At 40.7% G+C, this 24,497-nt stretch overlaps 1 protein-coding gene across 1 annotated transcript in view; it reads right to left on the bottom strand.

Moving 5' to 3' along the window:
- The window catches only part of LOC121531718 (protein phosphatase 1H-like), a 44,844-nt gene extending 37,087 nt beyond the window's left edge, over window positions 1-7,757 (bottom strand). Inside the window, exon 1 of the mRNA XM_041837118.1 lies at window positions 7,161-7,757. Coding sequence (XP_041693052.1) covers window positions 7,161-7,393 — 233 coding nt within the window. The 5' untranslated portion in view covers window positions 7,394-7,757. The remainder of the gene's footprint in view (window positions 1-7,160) is intronic.
- Between the last annotated feature and the right edge of the window lie 16,740 nt (window positions 7,758-24,497).

Raw genomic sequence — 24,497 nt, 5'->3', positions numbered from 1 at the left:
AATTCCGGACCTGTTAGTTTTTCTTTAAGAAGCCCTCCTGTTCTCCACTCATTACCTGTATTAACTGCACCTGTTTGAACTCGTTACCTGTATAAAAGACACCTGTCCACACACTCAATCAAACAGACTCCAACCTCTCCACAATGGCCAAGATCAGAGAGCTGTGTAAGGACATCAGGGATAAAATTGTAGACCTGCACAAGGCTGGGATGGGCTACAGGACAATAGGCAAGCAGCTTGGTGAGAAGGCAACAACTGTTGGCGCAATTATCAGAAAATGGAAGAAGTTCAAGATGACGGTCAATCACCCTCGGTCTGGGGCTCCATGCAAGATCTCACCTCGTGGGGCATCAATGATCATGAGGAAGGTGCGGGATCAGCCCAGAACTACAAGGCAGGACCTGGTCAATGACCTGAAGAGAGCTGGGACCACAGTCTCAAAGAAAACCATTAGTAACACACTACGCTGTCATGGATTAAAATCCTGCAGCGCACGCAAGGTCCCCCTGCTCAAGCCAGCGCATGTCCAGGCCCGTCTGAAGTTTGCCAATGACCATCTGGATGATCCAGAGGAGGAATGGGAAAAGGTCATGTGGTCTGATGAGACAAAAAAATAGCTTTTTGGTCTAAACTCCACTCGCCGTGTTTGGAGGAAGAAGAAGGATGAGTACAGCCCCAAGAACACCATCCCAACCGTGAAGCATGGAGGTGGAAACATCCTTCTTTGGGGATGCTTTTCTGCAAAGGGGACAGGACGACTGCACCGTATTGAGGGGAGGATGGATGGGGCCATGTATCGCGAGATCTTGGCCAACAACCTCCTTCCCTCAGTAAGAGCATTGAAGATGGGTCGTGGCTGGGTCTTCCAGCATGACAACGACCGAAACACACAGCCAGGGCAACTAAGGAGTGGCTCTGTAAGAAGCATCTCAAGGTCCTGGAGTGGCCTAGCCAGTCTCCAGACCTGAACCCAATAGAAAATCTTTGGAGGGAGCTGAAAGTCTGTATTGCCCAGCGACAGCCCCGAAACCTGAAGGATCTGGAGAAGGTCTGTATGGAGGAGTGGGCCAAAATCCCTGCTGCAGTGTGTGCAAACCTAGTCAAGACCTACAGGAAACGTATGATCTCTGTAATTGCAAACAAAGGTTTCTGTACCAAATATTAAGTTCTGCTTTTCTGATGTATCAAATACTTATGTCATGCAATAAAATGCAAATGAATTACTTAAAAATCATACAATGTGATTTTCTGGATTTTTGTTTTAGATTTCGTCTCTCACAGTTGAAGTGTACCTATGATAAAAAATTACAGACCTCTACATGCTTTGTAAGTAGGAGAACCTGCAAAATCGGCAGTGTATCAAATACTTGTTCTCCCCACTGTACGTCCTATGTCTTCTGAGAAAGTGACTGTTGTATTCGGTTGGTTACCTCGTTCCACTTCCTCTACATTTGGGCCTCACTTACTCTGTCTGACCTTAATAGACCCGAATGCATTTGGAACCGTCATTGTGTCCTTTTGCCTGGTCCCAATAATGGGACAGTGGCTCTGTTCCAATATCCACAGTCCACACTTCGAAACAAATCAATGTATTGGACACTGCTAAGTGGTGCACTAGTGCGGATATGGGAACGTAGCCGCTGATGCTCGGCCTTGACAGTTAGGCACTAGAATAATACAACCAATGTGCATGTGAAGGGTGATTATTGTGTAATCACAGTCATCGTCAGAACAAAGCCAGCACAGTGCAGAGAACAGCAAATCAACAGCCCTCATTCTAAAATGTGCATCTGAGGAGAAGTATGATTCTCTCATCACCAGTAATCTTACTTCACAAGCAGACCTTGATCATGAATAAGAATAGACAGCTCTTATTGAATATAAGTCCTCTCTTATAGACGCGGTAAAGAGGTCCATGGAACGTAGACCGTGGGAGATAGAAGGATGCCAGATTAGGGTTGGGCGGTATCCAGATTTTCATATCGTCATACCGTCCTTCTCTCATTCCTGGATTTACGGTATTACTGGCTTAGTACACAAGGGGGCGCCTAGCTAAATATGCTAAAGAGCCAAAACGAAAACAAATTAAAGTTAGACATATATAGGTAAGAGCAACCGAAAGTCATTTTTGGTGAGTTTAGACATTTACAAGTGAATGTGAATGAGAGACATTGTGCAAATGAACAAAGTTGATGCATGCTTGTTTGAAGGAAGAACTGTACTAGCTCTGAAGCAGCATGTGTACGCTGCAGGCTCAGAGGAGCGACTCCGGGATGCTGACCTTCTAGGCAGAGTTGCAAACAAAAAGCCATATCTCAGACTGGCCAATAAAAATAAAAGATTAAGATGGGCAGTCTGAGATATGGCTTTTTCTTTGCAACTCTGCCTAGAAGGTCAGCATCCCAGAGTCACCTCTTCACTGTTGACGTTGAGACTGGTGTTTTGTGGGTACTATTTAATGAAGCTGCCAGTTGAGGACCTGTGAGGCGTCTGTTTCTCAAACTAGACACTAATGTATTTGTCCTCTTGCTCAGCTGTGCACCGGGGCCTCACCCTCCTCTTTCTATTCTGGTTAAAGACAGTTTGCGCTGTTCTGTGACGGGAGTAGTACACAGCGTTGTACGAGATCTTCAGTTTCTTGGCAATTGCTCGCATGGAATAGCTTTCATTTCTCAGAACAAGAATAGACTGACGAGTCTCAGAAGAAAGTTATTTGTTTCTGGCCATTTTGATCCTGTAATCGAACCCATAATTGCTGATGCTCCAGATACTCAACTAGTCTCAAGAAGGCCAGTTTTATTGCTTCTTTAATCAGCACAACAGTTTTCAGCTGTGCTAACATAATTGCAAAAGGGTTTTGTAATGATCAATTAGCCTTTTAAAATGATAAACTTGGATTAGCAAACACAATGTGCCATTGGAACACAGGACTGATGGTTGCTGATAATGGGCCTCTGTACACCTATGTAGATATTCCATAAAAAAATTAAATGTGTTGCACTAATGTATTTTCTGTGAAGAAAAACTGTAGTTGAACGCCCCTGATCACTCTATTGAAAAAAATATATATTTACACGACTTTCAATATAAAACATCAATATACAGCTGGACTCACCTGCTCCCGCTTTCTACAAATATGAAAATGTATTAAAAAACCATCCTGTGGCCATTTCCAAATACCCCGGTATACCACCCAAGCATATGCCGGATTGGTGCACATTCAACAAATCTGATCTAACAAAGTGGATATTCGTCAAATCCGTCAAGATTGATGTATTGTAACAGGCCCACAATGTAATTAATAGTCAGATTTTGATATATTTGGCTGTTTTCAATGTATAAGATTTAGAACAGGGATGGGCAACTCCAGTCCTCTGGGGCTGGAGAGGTGTCACCTTTTCAACATCCCTAGCAAACACAGCTGATTAAACTAATTGCATTCTAAACTGAAGATCATGATTAGTTGATCATTCGAGTCAGGTGTGTTAGCTGGGGCAAAAGTGTGACACCAATCAGTCCCCTGAGGACTGAAGTTTCCCATCCCTGATTTAGAAGTGGTCTCTTTTCAAGTTTAGAAGAAGTGACTGCTAATTGCTAACTCCCGTTCATATAAGCTGGTAGCATAGCTAGCATAGAGAAATCAGTGGTGGTAGTCAGTCCTTTTTAAATGTAATGCAGTTGATTGGTGATGACATTAACATGTATTGGGGTTGACATCCATACAAACATTATACTCCGACTTTTACCTCAACAGTGTGAAATACACATAAACAACAACCTAAATGTAGGCCCATTTTGCTGGGGGCAATGAGGAGATTCTGGATCTTTCCACCCACGTGTTTCCATGGCCTTTCCATTGAGTTCCATCCCTTACATTCTGATTACATTGTCAGGATCTATTTATGACAAAGGCACAATTGATTGAATATTCTAAACCAAAGAAAGTGAGTGGATCACATTCAAATCACACTCAAACCATTGTATTAGGAGAAGAGAACATATGACACTGATCCAGTTCCTGTGTATGACGGTCACCGTGTATGGTGGATAAAATGAACTGAAACTGCTCTCATTTCCTTGTGGACATCTACCCTGTTACTAGCCCTCTTACAAGAAAGAAAGAGAAACGTGCTACTACATCATGTGATTGCCCATCCACTATCCAAGTGTGTACAGTGATGTGCATGTGTACTCTGTACGTGTAGTTATCTGTGACATTCCTTTAGAAATGCACGTCTGCCACCCTCCAGTCATCACAATAGCAGTGTTCATTCTACAAACAGACACACATATTGACTGATGTATTGATCCTCTTCCATTCAGTTCATGAGTGCTATGTAGCTGCAGGACAGGAAGTGGGAGGGAGGGACAGAGAGAGACAGCGACAGATAGACAAAGTCATATAAGGGGGTGAGTAGACTTCATGTAGGCCTACGGAGGGGAGCATGAGTAAGAGAAAGAGAGAAAAAGAGGTGGGGACATAGAGAGCAGGACTCTCTGCCCTTCTGAAATGTTGGCGCTCACAGGACCTGACAGCAGACCAGGAGAAAGTGTGCGAAGCGGCCAGGTCAGGGGAGGAATGCTGTAGTTCAGACTGCTGCAATACCACTTCTATTCTTCCGCCACCCATCGTCAATCTGTGAAATACAACAGCCCGAGCCCAGCTCTTATAACGCAGCCTCTGACTATGTTATATCACAGTTAAGAGGGAGATTCCTTGGCACGGGACACTGTTCTCAGTGGAGATCACATCATCTTAATATGGGCCTGGCTGCCGGCTGAGAGGGGAGGGAGGGGACAGATCTCATCACAACAACAGAGCCTGATGGTCAACCAGCTGTTGACAAATCCACAGCAGTGTAGCAGTGCCATCCCTACACAGACAGCTGGCAGAAGCATTTTAGGCATAGCCTCACAGGGACTAGATTGCTTTAATTTTCAGAGTGGCGTGCAATCTGGTGCTGTGCTGCATGCATGCTGAGCAGGTGCTGAATGACCATGGTTGTCCAAATATAGACTGCTAGTCCTTTTTTCATTCTTGTGATTGAAGCCTGAGGGAGTGCACAGACAAGTCACTCTCAACATCCCACGGTGGAGGGATGCAGACCGGGAGGTGTTTTAGTGTTGTTTAGAGGAACACAGCAGCCCCAACATGAAACCTGTTTGTACTTTGAAGTTCAAACCATGACTATCCTGTGCGGCAGGTAGCCTAGCGTTTAAGAGTGTTGGGCCAGTAACCAAAAGGTCACTGGTTCGAATCCCCAAGCCGACTAGGTGAAAAATCTGTTGATGTGCCCTCAAGCAAGGCACTTAACCCTAATTGCTATGGATAAGAGCGTCTGCTAAATGACTAAAATGTAAAATGTTAGGCAGTATCTTGTAATTTGCTGCACTGGGAGAAAATGTTATGCTCAGTTGTGACATTGAGGTGGATTTGTGCCAGTGTCCAACTTGAGATGGAGAAGCATTTGCATAACTAAATTGGGTTCATCGTCAAGACACGGGAGTTGTAACATTAGATGCAGAGCGAGAGAGCTCCTTCCTGCACACTGTATACTTGTATAGCAAATTGCTAAATGTATCCTATTATCAGTGTGATATGTCAGTACCAGAGCTGAGAAATGACTAAGAAACGGAAAACTGAGCAGGATCGATAGACAGATTAAGCTTGAGGAAAATAGACAAGTATTTAATGGCCGACAGGGAACAGAAAAGACTTTCAACAAAGCATTTTTTCCACTTCCCATCCTGGCACAATCCACACCTGTCTCTCTGTGAACACATTATAATGTCTCATTTAGGTGGGTATAATACAGCAGTGTCCTTCGCCAATCAATGTCAAATATAGCTGCTTCAGAAGAATGACATGCTTATAAAGTATGTTTCAAGTTATCCTCCATGCCTTCTCCTCCATACAATAAGCATTTCATTGGCATTTGAAATAGTAAAAACATTTCATGATGTTTATTTTTATTTTATTTTTTATTATCAGCACGGACTGCTCTCTTCATTGAAGCACTGTGAACAAGTTAGCTTTTTCATAAGTCAATCGGCAGCAGTAACTGTTACTTTTACAGTGTGGTTTAACAGTGTGTGCAAAGGAAAGTGTTTACAAACCCATGTCCTCAATAAACTATCCACAACACAGTGATAGAATCTGCACATGCACTAGAAATAGGGCATGCATAAATAATGAAACTGTAAAGGGAAGTGATAATCCATCATTCCCAGACAGACACAATGATATATAGCATGACAAAGCAAATATTGAATAAGCAAATATAATAATAATAATAATAATATGCCATTTAGCAGACGCTTTTATCCAAAGCGACTTACAGTCGTGCGTGCATACATTTTTGTGTATGGGTGGTCCCGGGGATCGAACCCACTACCTTGGCGTTACAAGCGCCGTGCTCTACCAGCTGAGCTACAGAGGACCACAAATATCATAGCTAGAATGCCATTATAGTCCACATGTAGGCCTAACTCATGGTACTGAAACTACTACTAGTTGCACTATATCTATCATAATATTTGAGCCATGATGCACAATGGCATGCATTAGTATTTTGTAGGCCTAGGTGGTGTAGTAGACAGCAAGTATGGTATGGGTAAATGCTATAACAATAGGATACTAATGCACCTTTCTGTTGTTGGTTACTGTTGTTGTTAGGGCATAAGACTGGAATTTCCATGAAATGTCATTTAGTAGCCTAAATACAACCGTGTTTATCTCTGTTTGCGTTTCAGACATCAAGGGGCAACCTTTGCACCCACTAGCAAGATAGAAGCTACGATGACAGACCGTATAACCCAGTGACGGGCAACTCCAGTCCTCGGGGGCCGGAGTGGTGTCACTTTTATCCCCATCCCTAGCAAACATAGCTGATTAAAGTAATTACATTCTAAACTGATGATTAGTTGATTATTGAAATCAGGTGTGTTAACTGGGGCTGAGGCAAAAGTGTGAGGCCAATCAGGCCCCGAGGACTGGAGTTGCCCATCCTTGGTATAGCCTATTCACATGGAAATAAATGGCGCACAATAAATAATATGTTTATGCTTCTTCCTCTGGTCCAGGGAGCGTACTGAACCTCCCTCTTTAAATGCTGCTGATGCTATAGCCTGCTACGACTTAAAGATGGACGCATACTTACTCTGCATAACCAGTGGCCCATGGCAGCCTCTTCGTCTCTTTCAGAATGAGGATCGGCCGAGCAATATGATCCGCCGAGCACTCGATTTCATCCGGTGACAGTCCCAGAAACTCCGGTCTTGTGTACGGGTATTTCAGTGGTAAATCCGAGCCACCGAAATGGTCACCGTTTGAACTGCCAGCCATCATACCGCCCATAAAATTGGCCACAGCTGATTTCACCCGTGTGAGCATGTTCTTGCCGCAGCGTGTGTCCGAGCGATGGTAATGTGCGGGTCCCCTTGCCCCGAATATCACCTTGGCTCTGCGGCGCGTTTTGTGGACGGCAAAGGTTCAGATATGCGCCCCTCTCTCTTTCATTCAGTCCCGAATGAACGCGGAAATAAACTCATGATGAGCACAGTCATGTGACAAACCGGTTGCGTTCTGGATTTGGTTGCACAGCCATCGTGCTGTGATCAGTTTAAACTATTAGCAGCATGCCAGGCAGTAGGTCAAAGGTAGGCTAGTAGTTATCCTAGAATGCCTTCTAATGGCAGGTATACTACAAAAGCATACAAGAAGTCGCCTACTTGTAAGCTAGTCACATCAAATCCACTGTTTGCTTGCCCTCTGAAGTGTTCCTTGCTCAAACCCTCGAAATAGGGTGAGTGCAGTCAGCTGACACATACATCCTCTTTGGAGTAGCCTAGTCAGACTCCTTTTCTGTCTGACAAAGCATTTAAAGTTCATTCTATTTGACAGACTCTCCCACATGCCCTTCTCAGACATGTCAAAGTTGTCCCATTTGTGCATGGGAATAGAACTTCCAATTGCAGTAGGGACTGTGGAACCAGTAGCCTAATGTGTCAACTGCAGTAGAATAACCTAACCAGAAAATTAGGGGTCTTTCGCACCAAATTGGTTTGGAGCGGTTTTTCCGAACTCTGGCGCATTTCCCCCCTTAGGTCGGTATGTTTGGACTGGTGTGAACACTGTATCCACACTCGGGAGCGCACAAAAAAACGCATTGTGGCTCGCTCAAAAGGGGTGGTGTCGGTCCCATTCCATTCCTACAATGGTGCGATTCCCTGCAGGTGAGAACACAGTCTGGACCAAACACAAGAAACACACCGAGCAAAATGTTGAAAACACGACTATGCCCCACATCCAATCTATGTTCGGTTTTGGTTGAATGTGAAAGTAGAAAATCTGTATTTTTCAGGTGGATGATAAGACAACTATACAAAGACGTCTTTCTACGTTCGGTTTCGGTTTAAAGTTGAAAAAAAAAGAATTTTTCAGGTTGTTGTTTCAATGACTTCAAAACAACTTAATTTCAATGTACTTGCAGCCTATACACATGGACACAGTATAAAAAAACTGGTCTATGAAATTTTTAATTAACATTCATACATCACTCCAGTATTTACACACATTATTTCTTTACAATATTCAAGTGATAGTTGTCTTTCTATTCCACTACTGAAGAAGGATGACTCAAATCATCATACCTACTCATACTTCACATTTTGATACAATACATATTAACAAAAGGGTTTCCATTAGGTTTTGATATTAACATTTCATGTAACATTTAGTAATCATTATTTGTGCAACCAACATTTTTTATTTTTTTTTACAATTATATTGTTTACAAACAAGCTTATATTTTGGGTTGGACATTGCATGCTGTTCTTACTCTTTTAATCAATGGCAACATATTGCAAAACCAATGAACACACGACTCTTGCAAAACCAATGCAGTATGTGCAAAAGCAACACATATCTTGGTATATCTTAGTATGAAAAACAGTAGAAATTCAGTATGTACCTTCCACTATGTCAAAATTGTGCATGGTATGGAAGTTTAGTTTCACTTTCCAACCAATCCAGTGCATTTTTGTTGAAAATGAAAAATTTTGAAATCAATAATATGTCAAATCAAATCAAATTGTATTTGTCACATACACGTGTTTAGCAGATGTTATTGTGGGTGTAGCGAAATGCTTGTGCTTCTAGCTCCGACAGTGCAGTAATATCTAACAAGTAATATCTAACAATTTCACAACATATACCCAATACACACAAATCTAGTAAGGAATGGAATTTAAGAATATATACATATATAGACAAGCAATGACAGAGCGGTATGGACTACGATACAGTATAATATTATAGAATAGAATACAGTATATACATATGAGATGAGTAGGTCAAGATATGTAAACATTATTAAAGTGACTAGTGTTCCATTTCTTAAAGTGGCCAGTGATTTCAATAGGCAGCAGCAGCCTCTAATGTGCTAGTGATGGCTATTTAACAGTTTGATGGCCTTGAGATAGAAGCTGTTTTTCATTCTCTCTGTCCCATCTTTGATGCACTGTACTAACCTCGCCTTCTGGATGATAGCGGGGTGAACAGGCAGTGGCTCAGGTGGTTGATGTCCTTGATTATCTTTTTGGCCTTCCTGTGACATCGGGTGTGTAGGTGTCTTGGAGGGCGGGTAGTTTTCCCCCGGTAATGCGTTCGGCAGACCGCACCACCCTCTGGAGAGCCCTGCGGTTGCGGGCGGTGCAGTTGCCGTACCAGGAGGGGATACAGCCCGACAGGATGCTCTGAATTGTGCATTTGTAAAAGTGTGTGAGGGTTTTAGGTGCCAAGCCAAATTTCTTCAGCCTCCTGAGGTTGAAGAGGCTCTGTTGCGCCTTCTTCACCACACTGTCTGCGTGGGTGGACCATTTCAGTTTGTCAGTGATGTGTACGCCAAGAAACTTGAAGCTTTCCTTCTTCTCCACTGAGGTCCCGTCGATGTGGATAGGGGGGCACCCTCTGCTGTTTCCTGAAGTCCACGATCATCTCCTTTGTTTTGTTGAAGTTGAGTGAGAGGTTATTTTCCTGGCACCACACTCCCAGAGCCCTCCCCTCCTCCCTGTAGGCGGTCTCGTCATTGTTGGTAATCAAGCCTACTACTGTTGTGTCGTTTGCAAACTTGATGATTGAGTTGGACGCGTGCTTGGCCACGCAGTCATGGGTGAACAGGGAGTACAGGAGGGGGCTGAGCACGCACCCTTGTGGGGCCCCAGTGTTGAGGATCAGCGAAGTGGAGATGTTGTTTCCTACCTTCACCACCTGGGGGCGGCCCGTCAGGAAGTCCAGGACCCAGTTGCACAGGGTGGGGTTCAGACCCAGGGCCTCAAGCTTAATGATGAGCTTGGAGGGTACTATGGTGTTGAATGCTGAGCTATAGTCAATGAACAGCATTCTTACATAGGTATTCATCTTGTCCAGATGGGATAGGGCAGTGTGATGGCGATTGCCTCGTCTGTGGATCTATTGGTGCGGTAAGCAAATTGAAGTGGGTCTAGGGTGACAGGTAAGGTAGAGGTGATATGATCCTTGACTAGTCTCTCAAAGCACTTCATGATGACAGAAGTGAGTGCTACAGGGCGATAGTATTTAGTTCAGTTACCTTTGCTTTCTTGGGTACAGGAACAATGGTGGCCATCTTGAAGCATGTGTGAACAGCACACTGGGAAAGGGAGAGATTGAATATGTCCGTAAACACACCAGCCAGCTTGTCTGCGCATGCTCTGAGGACGCGGCTAGGGATGCCGTCTGGGCCGGCAGCCTTGCGGGGGTTAACAAGCTTAAATGTCTTACTCACGTCGGCCACAGAGAAGGAGAGGCCACAGTCCTTGGTAGTGAGCCTCGTCGATGGCACTGTGTTATCCTCAAAGCGGGCGAAGAAGGTGTTTAGCTTGTCTGGAAGCGAGACGTCGGTGTCGGCGACGTGGCTGGTTTTCCTTTTGTAGTCCGTGATTGTCTGTAGACCCTGCCACATACGTCTTGTGTCCTAGCCGTTGAATTGTGTTATGATGAGTTTCTTGTATTGAGAAGTTCAATATGCAAGAATTTACTTAGACATTCTGTGGTGATTTTACCAAGTATTTATTTGATTACGAGCCTGTGGGTTCATCTAACAAACAGACATAGCCTTGCCCCCTTGTCAGGTGAACTGCCCACATCCACAAATCTCACATCTTTTATACTCTTGGTTACACATTTCCTCAACCACATCTGGCCATCGTCAATGAGCACTACCCCTTCTCTGTCATGACCTCTTACCCCCAAGCAGGACGTTCCCTCCATACATCATTCTAATATAAACCCCACTATCTTCCTTGGACAGATTGGAATTTACTACCCCAGACTTAGAGTCACCCAGAACCACTTCTCTCTACTAACTTTAAACTAGTTACACATTCATATGAAATGGCCCCATATCCTCATCATATCAATCCATATTTTTTTATGTCTATGGTAAGTAACAATTCATTAAATATAACATTACTTAACCCCCAACACTTCACATAAAATTCACATAAAATCAAATGTTCTCCAATCAGTATTATACATATATGATTCGATTCTTAACTATGCTAGATAACTGAACCATCATCTTAGACATGCTACCAAGAAAAACATCCATATAAATGAATTGTAACCATAATGACATCATCCCCACAAATACAAAGATACATGACCATTACTAAGTTACATGGATATTACAATATATTCAAATGAATATATCAAAATAAAATAACTTCAATCTTCTTCATCCATCTTCATACAGATGAACCCCAAGCTTGTCACTGGTCACATGGAGCGCTAACTGATCTACTGAGATAGTCTTCTTTCCACATCTTCAATCCTGTAAACCTCTAATTTCATCTTATACATTTCCAACTTAACATTCCTCAATCAACATTATCAATGTACTCTAACCTTGAATAACATATAGATTCATAATTTATCCTTTCTCTCCTTGCATTTATATTGACTGATACATCTCTATTCATACTCCTAATACCTTCCTATATGTCTCTAATATTTCCCATAGCTTTATTTAAATCCCCAATACCTTCCTAATCTTAATGGCCAACATGTATCCCCCATATAATCACATACATTCCCTCTTTATCTACTATTATAGCATCCAATGCTGTGTGATTATCACTTACATAGTCTAATGAGTAACATCTCAGACCCAATTGCTTAAAAATCCAAGATTGTTAAAATATACAATGTTCAACTCCGACTTTGTTCTCCTATCATTCCTGATATGACATACACATTATAACACTCTATTTTCACTCCCTGTTAAATCATTACATCCCTAAACTATTCATGCTTTAAAAATTCAACCAAAATCAGATCATATGAAAATACAGTGGGGAAAAAAAGTATTTAGTCAGCCACCAATTGTGCAAGTTCTCCCACTTAAAAAGATGAGAGAGGCCTGTCATTTTCATCATAGGTACACGTCAACTATGACAGACAAATTGAGAAAAAAAATTCCAGAAAATCACATTGTAGGATTTTTAATGAATTTATTTGCAAATTATGGTGGAAAATAAGTATTTGGTCACCTACAAACAAGCAAGATTTCTGGCTCTCATAGACCTGTAACTTCTTCTATAAGAGGCTCCTCTGTCTTCCACTCATTACCTGTATTAATGGCACCTGTTTGAACTTGTTATCAGTATAAAAGACACCTGTCCACAACCTCAAACAGTCACACTCCAAACTCCACTATGGTCAAGACCAAAGAGCTGTCAAAGGACACCAGAAACAAAATTGTAGACCTGCACCAGGCTGGGAAGACTGAATCTGCAATAGGTAAGCAGCTTGGTTTGAAGAAATCAACTGTGGGAGCAATTATTAGGAAATGGAAGACATACAAGACCACTGATAATCTCCCTCGATCTGGGGCTCCATGCAAGATCTCACCCCGTCGGGTCAAAATGATCACAAGAACGGTGAGCAAAAATCCCAGAACCACACGGGGGGACCTAGTGAATGACCTGCAGAGAGCTGGGACCAAAGTAACAAAGCCTACCATCAGTAACACACTACTCCGCCAGGGACTCAAATCCTGCATTGCCAGACGTGTCCCCTGCTTAAGCCAGTACATGTCCAGGCCCGTCTGAAGTTTGCTAGAGTGCATTTGGATGATCCAGAAGAGGATTGGGAGAATGTCATATGGTCAGATGAAACCAAAATATAACTTTTTGGTAAAAACTCAACTCATCGTGTTTGGAGGACAAAGAATGCTGAGTTGCATCCAAAGAACACCATACCTACTGTGAAGCATGGGGGTGGAAACTTCATGCTTTGGGGCTGTTTTTCTGCAAAGGGACCAGGACGACTGATCCGTGTAAAGGAAAGAATGAATGGGGCCATGTATCGTGAGATTTTGAGTGAAAACCTCCTTCCATCAGCAAGGGCATTGAAGATGAAACGTGGCTGGGTCTTTTAGCATGACAATGATCCCAAACACACCTCCCGGGCAACGAAGGAGTGGCTTCGTAAGAAGCATTTCAAGGTCCTGGAGTGGCCCAGCCAGTCTCCAGATCTCAACCCCATAGAAAATATTTGGAGGGAGTTGAAAGTCCGTGTTGCCCAGCGACAGCCCCAAAACATCACTGCTCTAGAGGAGATCTGCATGGAGGAATGGGCCAAAATACCAGCAACAGTGTGTGAAAACCTTGTGAAGACTTACAGAAAACGTTTGACCTGTGTCATTGCCAACAAGGGGTATATAACAAAGTATTGAGAAACTTTTGTTATTGACCAAATACTTATTTTCCACCATAATTTGCAAATAAATTCATAAAAAATCCTACAATGTGATTTTCTGGAATTTTTTTTCTCATTTTGTCTGTCATAGTTGACATGTACCTATGATGAAAATTACAGGCCTCTCTCATCTTTTTAAGTGGGAGAACTTGCACAATTGGTGGCTGACTAAATACTTTTTTCCCCCACTGTATCATAACCCCATGATAGGAACCAATTAAGTACTTGCCTAGTAACATAGATATTTACCACTCTAAACATCCATATCAATATCAACCAATACTTCAAATGTATATAATGACTAATATGCTAATACATTAACCCAATTAATCAACATATTCATGATTTCATTCACAATCCTTACATTAACTTCCATGTTTGAAACAGTATGATTCAACAATGTCTACTCAAAATAATTCATATAAACGTATCCTAAGACATTACCATAATGTATCACTGTTTTTAACCCATCATCTATATAAAACATTTCTCAATTGAACAATCAATATCCTTCATTTTGAAAATAATTATACTAATACATACTAATGAGTCACTTAAATCACTGATTCATGTTATAAATTATAACCAACCAAATTACTTAACTCAACCAAATTTAAAATGACAATTGTTTCACTTTATCCTTATCAGTGAAAATTAAAACCCTCAACTTTATCACCCATTACAACTGTCATAATGTACACTTATATTAACATATAAACATCCATAATTCTATTATGACTTTCCTCATCCTGATAATAACTACAGATCATTATCTCAATGCACTCTTAATACTATTAATTTAGCAGTGTCTATACCTACTACCCAAATTATCAAATTTAGATAAACCAAATTTTATTATCAACACAGCTAAGCAACCCCTTTATTTCTCCCGGCACTTAAATCTTCTGGCGTCTCTTCATTATGTTCTTCAGACCTCTTCACATTTCAAAATGACTTGCCCATGACAATGTCACCACTACAATGTCTTATTCGATTCACCACCAACTCCTCAACCTCATTGTCTTGTCCATTTGCCAACCATTATGCCCACATCATTAAAAATGTTGCATTTGAACAGATCTTTCTCCATTCTCACACAATGGTAGACTCCTTTCCCACTCCTTCAAGATAAAAACATGAGAAAATCCCTTGATATCTTCGATTGGTTGTTGTAGACCAGTTGCATGTAGACGTGGTATTTTACAAAAACATCTTCAACGCCTCTGATATTCATCTTCAGCCGGTTCATAATTTGTTACTTTTATTTATTTAGGTTCACACCATGCTAGTCCAAATTATCCCTGCCATGCATCAAGACACCATCTGTATTTATCTCACTAGAAGACAAACATTTTAATTGATTACATTTCTAATCCATACAATCCATACAATCATTCACCATATGACAAATTATTATGTTTTAACAATTATTCTTAATGCCAATTTCTAATATACTTCCCAATTTCTATTAGATAAACCCTTTAAATACATATAACCGAATGGAATGACAGTCAGTTGATTCCTGAAAATCTGGAAGATCTTGAAATTCATGGAGGTCTATAGCTCCGTGCCTCCACTGAGGTAATCAGCCATAACCCACAGCTCATCAGTATCATTCCTCTGACATCGTCTTCCATCAACTGATAATTGTCATCAACAGCAGCCTCATCTCCCTCATCTCTAGATCGTCAGTTTCCTCGTAGCAATCTGTTGCAGTGGTTGACATGATACCTGGTCAATCTCCCCTCTATCCATACCCCCGTTGGTGTAGACTGTGTGACGATGCATGAACCTTCTTCCTTCACTAGTTCTATGATCATGCAGAGTCCTTCTCCATTTATCACCATCTCTCTGTGGAGTGTGTCCTTCTATCAGCGTACCAATAGTCCCTGCTGCAAAAACACACAGAAAAAACAAAACAATGCACCGCCGCAGCGGTGCCATCTTCCTCCTCTGCGTTAGAAAAGTCCTACAGTGGTACATATAGATCTAGGAATCTCTCTCTGCTACTTGCCCCTCCATCAAGGTAGCCAGCAACACCTATTACTAACCATCCCACTTGGGTTTTGTCCATCTCTGACTTCTTTAATCCTTTACCACCACATAGTCTCCAAGTCGCAGAAAATGTCCAGATTCTCCTGTCAGGTCTGGCAGAGAAGCCTTCACCTTTTGAAAGAAATCTTCAGAACATTGTTTAGGTGAGACACAGCATGCTACTTCATCCTGTCTTCTTATCAGTCCTGATAAGCCTTTTAGATTAGGAAGTGCACATTCTTGCAGCTTGTTGCAGTCCACTCATGTCATAGAAAGGCCTCCTCTAAATTCTGCCTTATACCACAAATACATTTTCCCCTAAAACATTTAATCTAACCCATAACACATGACTTACTACTGCTCATATTCTTAATACAATATGCAAATGTGCCAATAAATCCTCTTACCATTACTACCCCCTTTTATGAACACATGAGTCACAACGTGATTCATGCTTTCAAAAACAAAACACCAACATTGCCTAAATTAAAATGACAACATTTGATAATACCTCAATTTACTTCTATCCCGTAAAGTAATCCAAGATTAGTACAATTGACTAGCAACAGGTATCCCTCATTCAGGGAAAGCGCTCTCTCTCTTTTGTTATTTTATGGCTTCGAATCACATATATTATTACCAAATTATAAACTTCTTCACACTTTTCAGTATTATAAATTACCCTCAACTCGGTAAAATGAACTATCTTAAAATCCTCAGCCCTTGTTTCTAGGATTTCCAGTGTGGATGATCAAATCACACTAGAAAGTCAGTACAGAGTTCAGAGGTCATTGAAATGATTCAACGAATTGTTCCATCCAATAGTATACTAAACATTACCAACATTCAAAACATTTCATAAATGTTGTGTATCCCAAGTGTACATTAAGTCCTCATGACATTTCTTCTCATAATAAATCATGTATACCCAAAACTCAGTCAAAAAAGAAAGAAACTCCATAAAATTCACTGTGTGTGCTCCTTTAAGACTTATCACCTTTTACCTGTTGAAAACCCCCTAAAATCAAAATAACAACCCTTTATAAACATCATACTAGGTGTGTTGTGTTTTGTTTGAAAAACCCAATTGAAAACAACAAACAAAAATAGCCAGGCCTCACTTAATTTGTTAGCTCCCTTTTACGACCTAATAACTTCACTAAACTGCTCCCCCTAGCCCTGGGCAACATTCCAATGAGATAAGCAAATCCCCTTTCTCCTGGAAGAGAAATTATACATTTTGTATAACATTCAATTACAATCAATAATCCAAAAATAGTAAGTACACACAAAACATGATACAGATATACACAGTCCTACCTCATCAATAATTGTTTGTATCAATCTAATTCCTCATATCTACTCCATAAAAATATTATATAAAATCTCTCAAAAGATGAAAACCACTCAAAATTCCTTGAGTATACAATGATTATGTTTAATTGATTACCCTTCAGATCATATCCTCTTTAAATCTCACAATGATTATTGAACCCCTAAATCTGCTCCATGTGATCCCATATCAAATGATCCATTATTGTTTACTTGATCAACAACATAGGAAAATCTGTTTCCCCTTCTATTGTTCCTGTCACCCCTGTAAATATCATATTTCATTCATTAGCCAATACAATCACGTACTCCGTGTAAGTAAGACGTGATATTTTATCCCAGGCATCTATTTAAAAATTGTTTGATACGTTGTCTCCTACTCTCCCCTTAACATAATGCTATAGGAGACTTCCATCAATCCTGGAAAAAAAACTTCCACTCACAAGACACTAGATAATACCACGTTTCATTAAGTTCACTACACCTTCTAATATAAACCTATAACCCCTTTCTAGTAATTTAATCATCGCAGCCTGTTAAATGGATGTTTTAAAATATAAAACTATTGTTTAATAACTTAATAACTTACAAAAAATGTTTATTTAATCCATCATCCTAAACAGATTATCATTTTTAGAATTAATGAACTGTCTGCATAACTCAATGTTGTTTAAACAAACTATATAATGCAATAATAATAATTACCAATTATAAAATAATTTTCCATATTCAACTATCTAGACATGTTCTTCATATCATCCCAATGCGTCCTACATACAGTTGAAGTCAGAAGTATACATACTCTTAGGTTGGAGTCATTAAAACTCGTTTTTTCAACCACTCCACAAATTTCTTGTTAACAAACTATAGTTTTGGCAAGTCGGTTAGGACATCTACTTTGTACATGACACAAGTAATTTTTCCAACAATTGTTAACAGACAGATTATTTCACTTATAATTCACTGTATCACAATTCCAGTGGGTCGGAAGTTTACATACACTAAGTTGACTGTGCCTTTAAACAGCTTGGAAAATTCCAGAAAATGATTTCATGGCTTTAGAAGCTTCTGATAGGCTATTTGACATAATTTGAGTCAATTGGAGGTGTACCTGTGGATGTATTTCAAGGCCTACCTTCAAACTCAGTGCATCTTTGCTTGACATCATGGGAAAATCAAAAGAAATCAGCCAAGACCTCAGAAAAAACATTGTAGACCTCCACAAGTCTGGTTCATCCTTCGTAGCAATTTCCAAACACCTGAAGGTACCACGTTCATCGGTATGCACAAGAGTACACAAGTATAAACACCATGGGAACACGCAGCCGTCATACTGCTCAGGAAGGAGACGCGTTCTGTCTCCTAGAAATGAACGTACTTTGGTGCGAAAAGTGCAAATCAATTCCAGAACAACAGCAAAGGACCTTGTGAAGATGCTGGAGGAAAAAGGTACAAAAGTATCTATATCCACAGTAAAACGAGTCCTATATCGATATAACCTGAAAGGCCGCTCAGCAAGGAAGAAGCCACTGCTCCAAAACCGCCATAAAAAAAGCCAGACTACGGTTTGCAACTGCACATGGGGACAAAGATCGTACTTTTTGGAGAAATGTCCTCTGGTCTGAGGAAACAAAAATAGAGCTGTTTGGCCATAATGACCATCGTTATGATTGGAGGAAAAAGGTGGTAGCTTGCAAGCTGAAGAACACCATCCCAACCGTGAAGCACGGGGGTGGCAGCATCATGCTGTGGGGGTGCTTTGCTGCAGGAGGGACTGGTGCACTTCACAAAATAGATGGCATCATGAGGAAGGAAAATTATGTGGATATATTGAAGCAACATCTCAAGACATCAGTCAGGAAGTTAAAGCTTGTTCGCAAATGGGTCTTCCAAATGGACAATGACCCCAAGCATACTTGCAAAGTTGTGGCAAAATGGCTTAAGAACAACAAAGTCAAGGTATTGGAGTGGCCATTACAATGCCCTGACCTCAATCCTATAGAACATTTGTGGGCAGAACTGAAAAAGCGTGTGCGAGCAAGGAGGCCTACAAACCTGACTCAGTTAAACCAGCTCTGTCAGGAGGAATGGGCCAAAATTCACCCAACTTATTGTGGGAAGCTTGTGGAAGGCTACCCGAAACGTTTGACCCAAGTTAAACAATTTAAAGGCAATGCTACCAAATACTAATTGAGTGTATGTAAACTTCTGACCCACTGGGAATGTGATGAAAAAAACAAAAGCTGATATAAATAATTCTCTCTACTATTATTCTGACATTTCACATTCTTAAAATAAAGTGGTGATCCTAACTGACCTAAGACAGGGAATCTTTACTAGGATTAAATGTCAGGAGTTGTGAAAAACTGAGTTTAAATGTATTTGGCTAAGGTGTATGTAAACTTCCGACTTCAACTGTATGTCAATATAGCCCACTTATCACTACTTCCTTTCACCCTCTTACGAAATCGTGTCATTAGTAAATTGTCTCCACAAAGCAATACTACCTAATAACATATTTTCATTCACTTAAATATAAATAATTATTTTAATACCAGTCTTATTAAACAATCCAATTCAACATCAATTCAACATGTCTCATCACCCAATTAACTTACTTACTTTGTAAACCCTCTACAATATCTATTATTCTCTATCGCTAACTTTCCATATAACGTTACCTCAACAGATGACAAATTATTGTAAAGTTATAGTCAAAACAAATAAAACATCTATTCACCGATATGCAACTTTAATTACTATGTTATACTATTCGCTATGTGCTGGTAAGACAATTCCTTTCACGTAATGTTATCAATTCATCTAGTAATCTAGGTCAATAGCATCAATGCAAAATATTTGCTTTCTGTCCCTACCTGGGCTCGAACCAGGAACCCTCTACACATATCGACATCATTTACCATCGAAACACCATTACCCGTCGCTCCACAAAATCTGCGATCCTTGCAAAGCAACTACTTCCAGTTCACAGAGCAAGTTACGTCACCAAATGAAACCCCACTAGCTCTCATCGCTAACTAGCTAGCCATTTCACACCGATAACATTCACCAGCCTTTTGACATCCTCTTTTTTTTTTCAACTAGTGATCTGTTTACACCTCATTTAACCCATTATTACACTTAAAGCTCTTTCACGTTCAGCGAGACCCAGTTGCTAACACCCGCAGACAAAATATGGAAACCCCTTCTTACTAGTATACCAAATAACATCCATACTCAAGCCGCGTTCTGCATTTACCTCTATTTTAGGGTTTAAAAACTGAGTTAATAACATTAACAATCCTAAATTGCTGTAGTAACGTCATGTTTGGTTCAGTTTATCTATTACGATAGTATGTCCATAATACTTCTAACAAAGCTACATTATCCCTCGTGTTTGTTTAATATTCCTATTATTCTCTAAATTCCCTTGCTTCACTTTCCATGAATATAAGACATTCGCTTCTCTGTGCGTCCTAAACTACATTATATTTCCCCTGTAATCAACTAAGATTATAGATGCAGCTCATCTGAAACCAACACTCCTCCATTATCAGAATACATCAGATCTAGGTAAATATCCTTTCTAAGTAGGCTAGAAGGAACACCAAACACTTGCTGTATTTTTACCATCACATATTGAATTAATATCCATATTATCAATATCCAATTTATTTATAGACATTACGCCACCATTCTCAATCGTTTAATCTAGCAAACCCTTAGTCAACGCCCAAAAAGAAATAACTACCACACAATCGTCTCTCTATACTTGTTAAATAAGTGAGTCTTTCTATTTGAACCAAAACACGCTACAAATCTTCCATTCAACATCACCAAACCAAATACTCTGTAGTATCCTTTCAAGCAACACATACCATCAGTTGAATTACACTCATAGATACAAATTTTACTCTATGCCATTGAAATGACAAATGCATTTCACAAATAGCTAAATTACAATGATTTGTCATCTTACCCTCTGATACACAATGAAGTTCCATCACTTTGTTAGCTCTACCCTGATAATTAGTTCAATGGAAACCCTATATTAGCTTTGTGCTATATTATACATTACGTCTATAACCACATTACTTATGGTCAGTTTATTCCTTAAACATTTACATTTTAGTCATTTAGCAGACGTTCTTATCCAGAGCGACTTACAGTTAGTGAGTGCATACATTTTCATTTTCATACTGGCCCCCCGTGGGAAACGAACCCACAACCCTGGCGTTGCAAGCGCCATGCTCTACCAACTGAGCTACAGGGGACTGTAAACCTCATCTCTATCACATGATCCAACAACAGTAAAAACTTAGAAAACCTATATTAATTACTTCCCCACCCACAACGTATGTCTACGTTTTGGGTGAGCAAGTTCAATACAGACATGGCACTCTAATTTTCTCATTACTATTTCCACATCGTCACAACTCCATATAGAATGTTTGAAACTTCTAGGTACTCACATCAAAGAATACTTGCGCTCTTTAAATCACATGCTTTATACGCCTCTTTCATATAATCTAAATCCCATTTTGTGATGCTTACGGCGATATTGTCAATTATATATTTTTGTGCTATTTGTAATTTACCCCTTTTAACTACTCTATTGAGGATATTCATTATCTGTACATGCTGACCTATCACTAAGATATGGTTCCACAATGTTTTGTATTATTAGTTCATGCAATGTTAGTAAATTAAACACTTGCATCAAATCTCCACCCTGATGTTATTAAAATGTTGTTTGCTTATTTAGACTTTTCGTGCTATAATACAATAGGTTTACTTATCTCTGCTCTGGTTCTTTCTGTCGTATTACTTATTGCTTTCTCTCTCTCCTTCCTGTTTGGAACAACTTCACACGCCTTATTCTCTTGTTACTACAGCACTCTACCTCTCAGAAGGTTGACCCTCCTTAATTTGTACTTCTCCTCTATATTGCTCTTACTCCTGTAAAGAATGACAGCTTATTTTAATTGTAACCTTCCACCAGGGATTTGAACCTTTATCCCTAACCTCGCTGAGGACTTGAACCTCGCACCTTTCTACGTTCGTCTACCAAGACGTTATTGCTGAGGACCTGAACCTTGCATCTTTCTACGTTCGTCTACCAAAGACGTTTATCGCTGAGGACTCGAACCTCGCATCTAATAATGTCTAGCCAACAAGAGCGTACAGGTCACAATGGTGGGTAGTATATGGGGTTTTGGTGACAAAACGGATGGCACTCCGATTTCCAGACAACAGGCCCTCCGATTTGACACATTGAACTCTATCTGAGAAGTAGTTGGTGAACCAGGCTAGGCAGTCATTAGAGAAACCAAGGCTATTTAGTCTGCCAATAAGAATGCAGTGGTTGACAGAGTCGAAAGCCTTGGCCAGGTCAATGAAGACGGCTGCGCAGTACTGTCTTTTATCGATCGCGGTTATAATATCGTTTAGGACCTTGAGCGTGGCTGAGGTGCACCCATGACCAGCTCGGAAACCGGATTGCATAGCGGAGAAGGTACGGTGGGATTCGAAATGGTCGGTGATGTGTTTGTTAACTTGGCTTTCAATTACTTTCGAAAGGCAGGGCAGGATGGATATAGGTCTGTAACAGTTTGAATCTAGAGTGTCACCCCCTTTGAAGAGGGGGATGACCGCAGCATCTTTCCAATCTTTGTGAATCTCAGACGTTACGAAAGAGAGGTTGAACAGGCTAGAAATAGGGGTTGCGACAATTTTGGCGGCTAATTTTAGAAAGAAAGGGTCCAGATTGTCAGCCGTAGCAAAATGCTTGTTGAAATTCTCGATTATTGTAGATTTATCGGTGGTGACAGTGTTTCCTAGCCTCAGTGCAGTGGACAGTTGGGAGGAGGTGCTCTTATTTTCCATGGACTTTACAGTGTCCCAAAACTTCTTGGAGTTAGTGCTACAGGATGCATATTTCTGTTTGAAAAAGCTAGCCTTTGCTTTCCTAACTGATTGTGTATATTGGTTCCTGACTTCCCTGAAAAGTTGCATATCGCGGGGGCTGTTCGATGCTAATGCAGTACGCCACAGGATGTTTTTGTACTGGTCAAGGGCAGTCAAGTCTGAGGAGAACCAGGGGCTATATCTGTTCTTAGATCTGAATTTTTTGAATGGGGCATGCTTATTTAGGATTGAGAGGAAAGCACTTTTAAAGAACAACCAGGCATCCTCTACTGACGGAATGAGGTCAATATCCATCCAGGATACCCGGGCCAGGTAATTAGAAAGTCCTGCTCGCTAAAGTGTTTTAGGGAGCGTTTGACAGTGATGAGGGGTGGTCGTTTGACCGCGGACCCATTACGGACGCAGGCAATAAGGCAGTGATCGTTGAGATCCTGGTTGAAGACAGCAGAGGTGTATTTAGAGGGTAAATTTGTCAAAATAGACGTTCATTTTCCATATTCCATTTCTCATCATTCGGATGTTGAAATATGTTGTCCCAGTGTTCATTGTTGGATGTTGAAGTTTTTGGGCGGCAAAAAGTATCTGAAACAAAGGACATGTACCGTCAAATCTTGGGTGAGAACCTCCTTCCCTCAGCCAAGCTGCTTACCTATTGCAGATTCAGTCTTCCAAGCCTAGTGCAGGTCTACAATTTTGTTTCTGGTGTCCTTTGACAGCTCTTTGGTCTTGGCCATACTGGAGTTTGGAGTGTGACTGTTTGAGGTTGTGGACAGGTGTCTTTTATACTGATAACAAGTTCAAACAGGTGCCATTATTACAAGTAATGAGTGGAGGACAGAGGAGCCTCTTAAAGAAGAAGTTACAGGTCTGTGAGAGCTAGAAATCTTGCTTGTTTGTAGGTGACCAAATACTTATTTTCCTCCATAATTTGCAAATAAATTCATTAAAAATCCTACAATGTGATTTTCTGGATTTTTTTCTCTCAATTTGTCTGTCATAGTTGACGTGTACCTATGATGGAAATTACAGGCCACTCTCATCTTTTTAAGTGGGCGAACATGCACAATTGGTGGCTGACAAAATACTTTTTTCCCCCACTGTATATATATATATATATATATATATATATATTGTATATATGCAACTCCTTAGTTGCCCTGGCTGTGTGTTTCGGGTCGTTGTCATGCTGGAAGACCCAGCCACGACCCATCTTCAATGCTCTTACTGAGGGAAGGAGGTTGTTGGCCAAGATCTCGCGATACATGGCCCCATTCATCCTCCCCTCAATACGGTGCAGTCGTCCTGTCCCCTTTGCAGAAAAGCATCCCCAAAGAATGATGTTTCCACCTCCATGCTTCACTGTTGGGATGGTGTTCTTGCGGTTGTACTCATCCTTCTTCTCCCTCCAAACACGGCAAGTGGA

Source organism: Coregonus clupeaformis, chromosome 19, assembly GCF_020615455.1.
Source record: "Coregonus clupeaformis isolate EN_2021a chromosome 19, ASM2061545v1, whole genome shotgun sequence".
Taxonomy (NCBI): Eukaryota; Metazoa; Chordata; class Actinopteri; order Salmoniformes; family Salmonidae; genus Coregonus; species Coregonus clupeaformis.
This window is presented reverse-complemented; position numbering and strand designations above follow the sequence as displayed.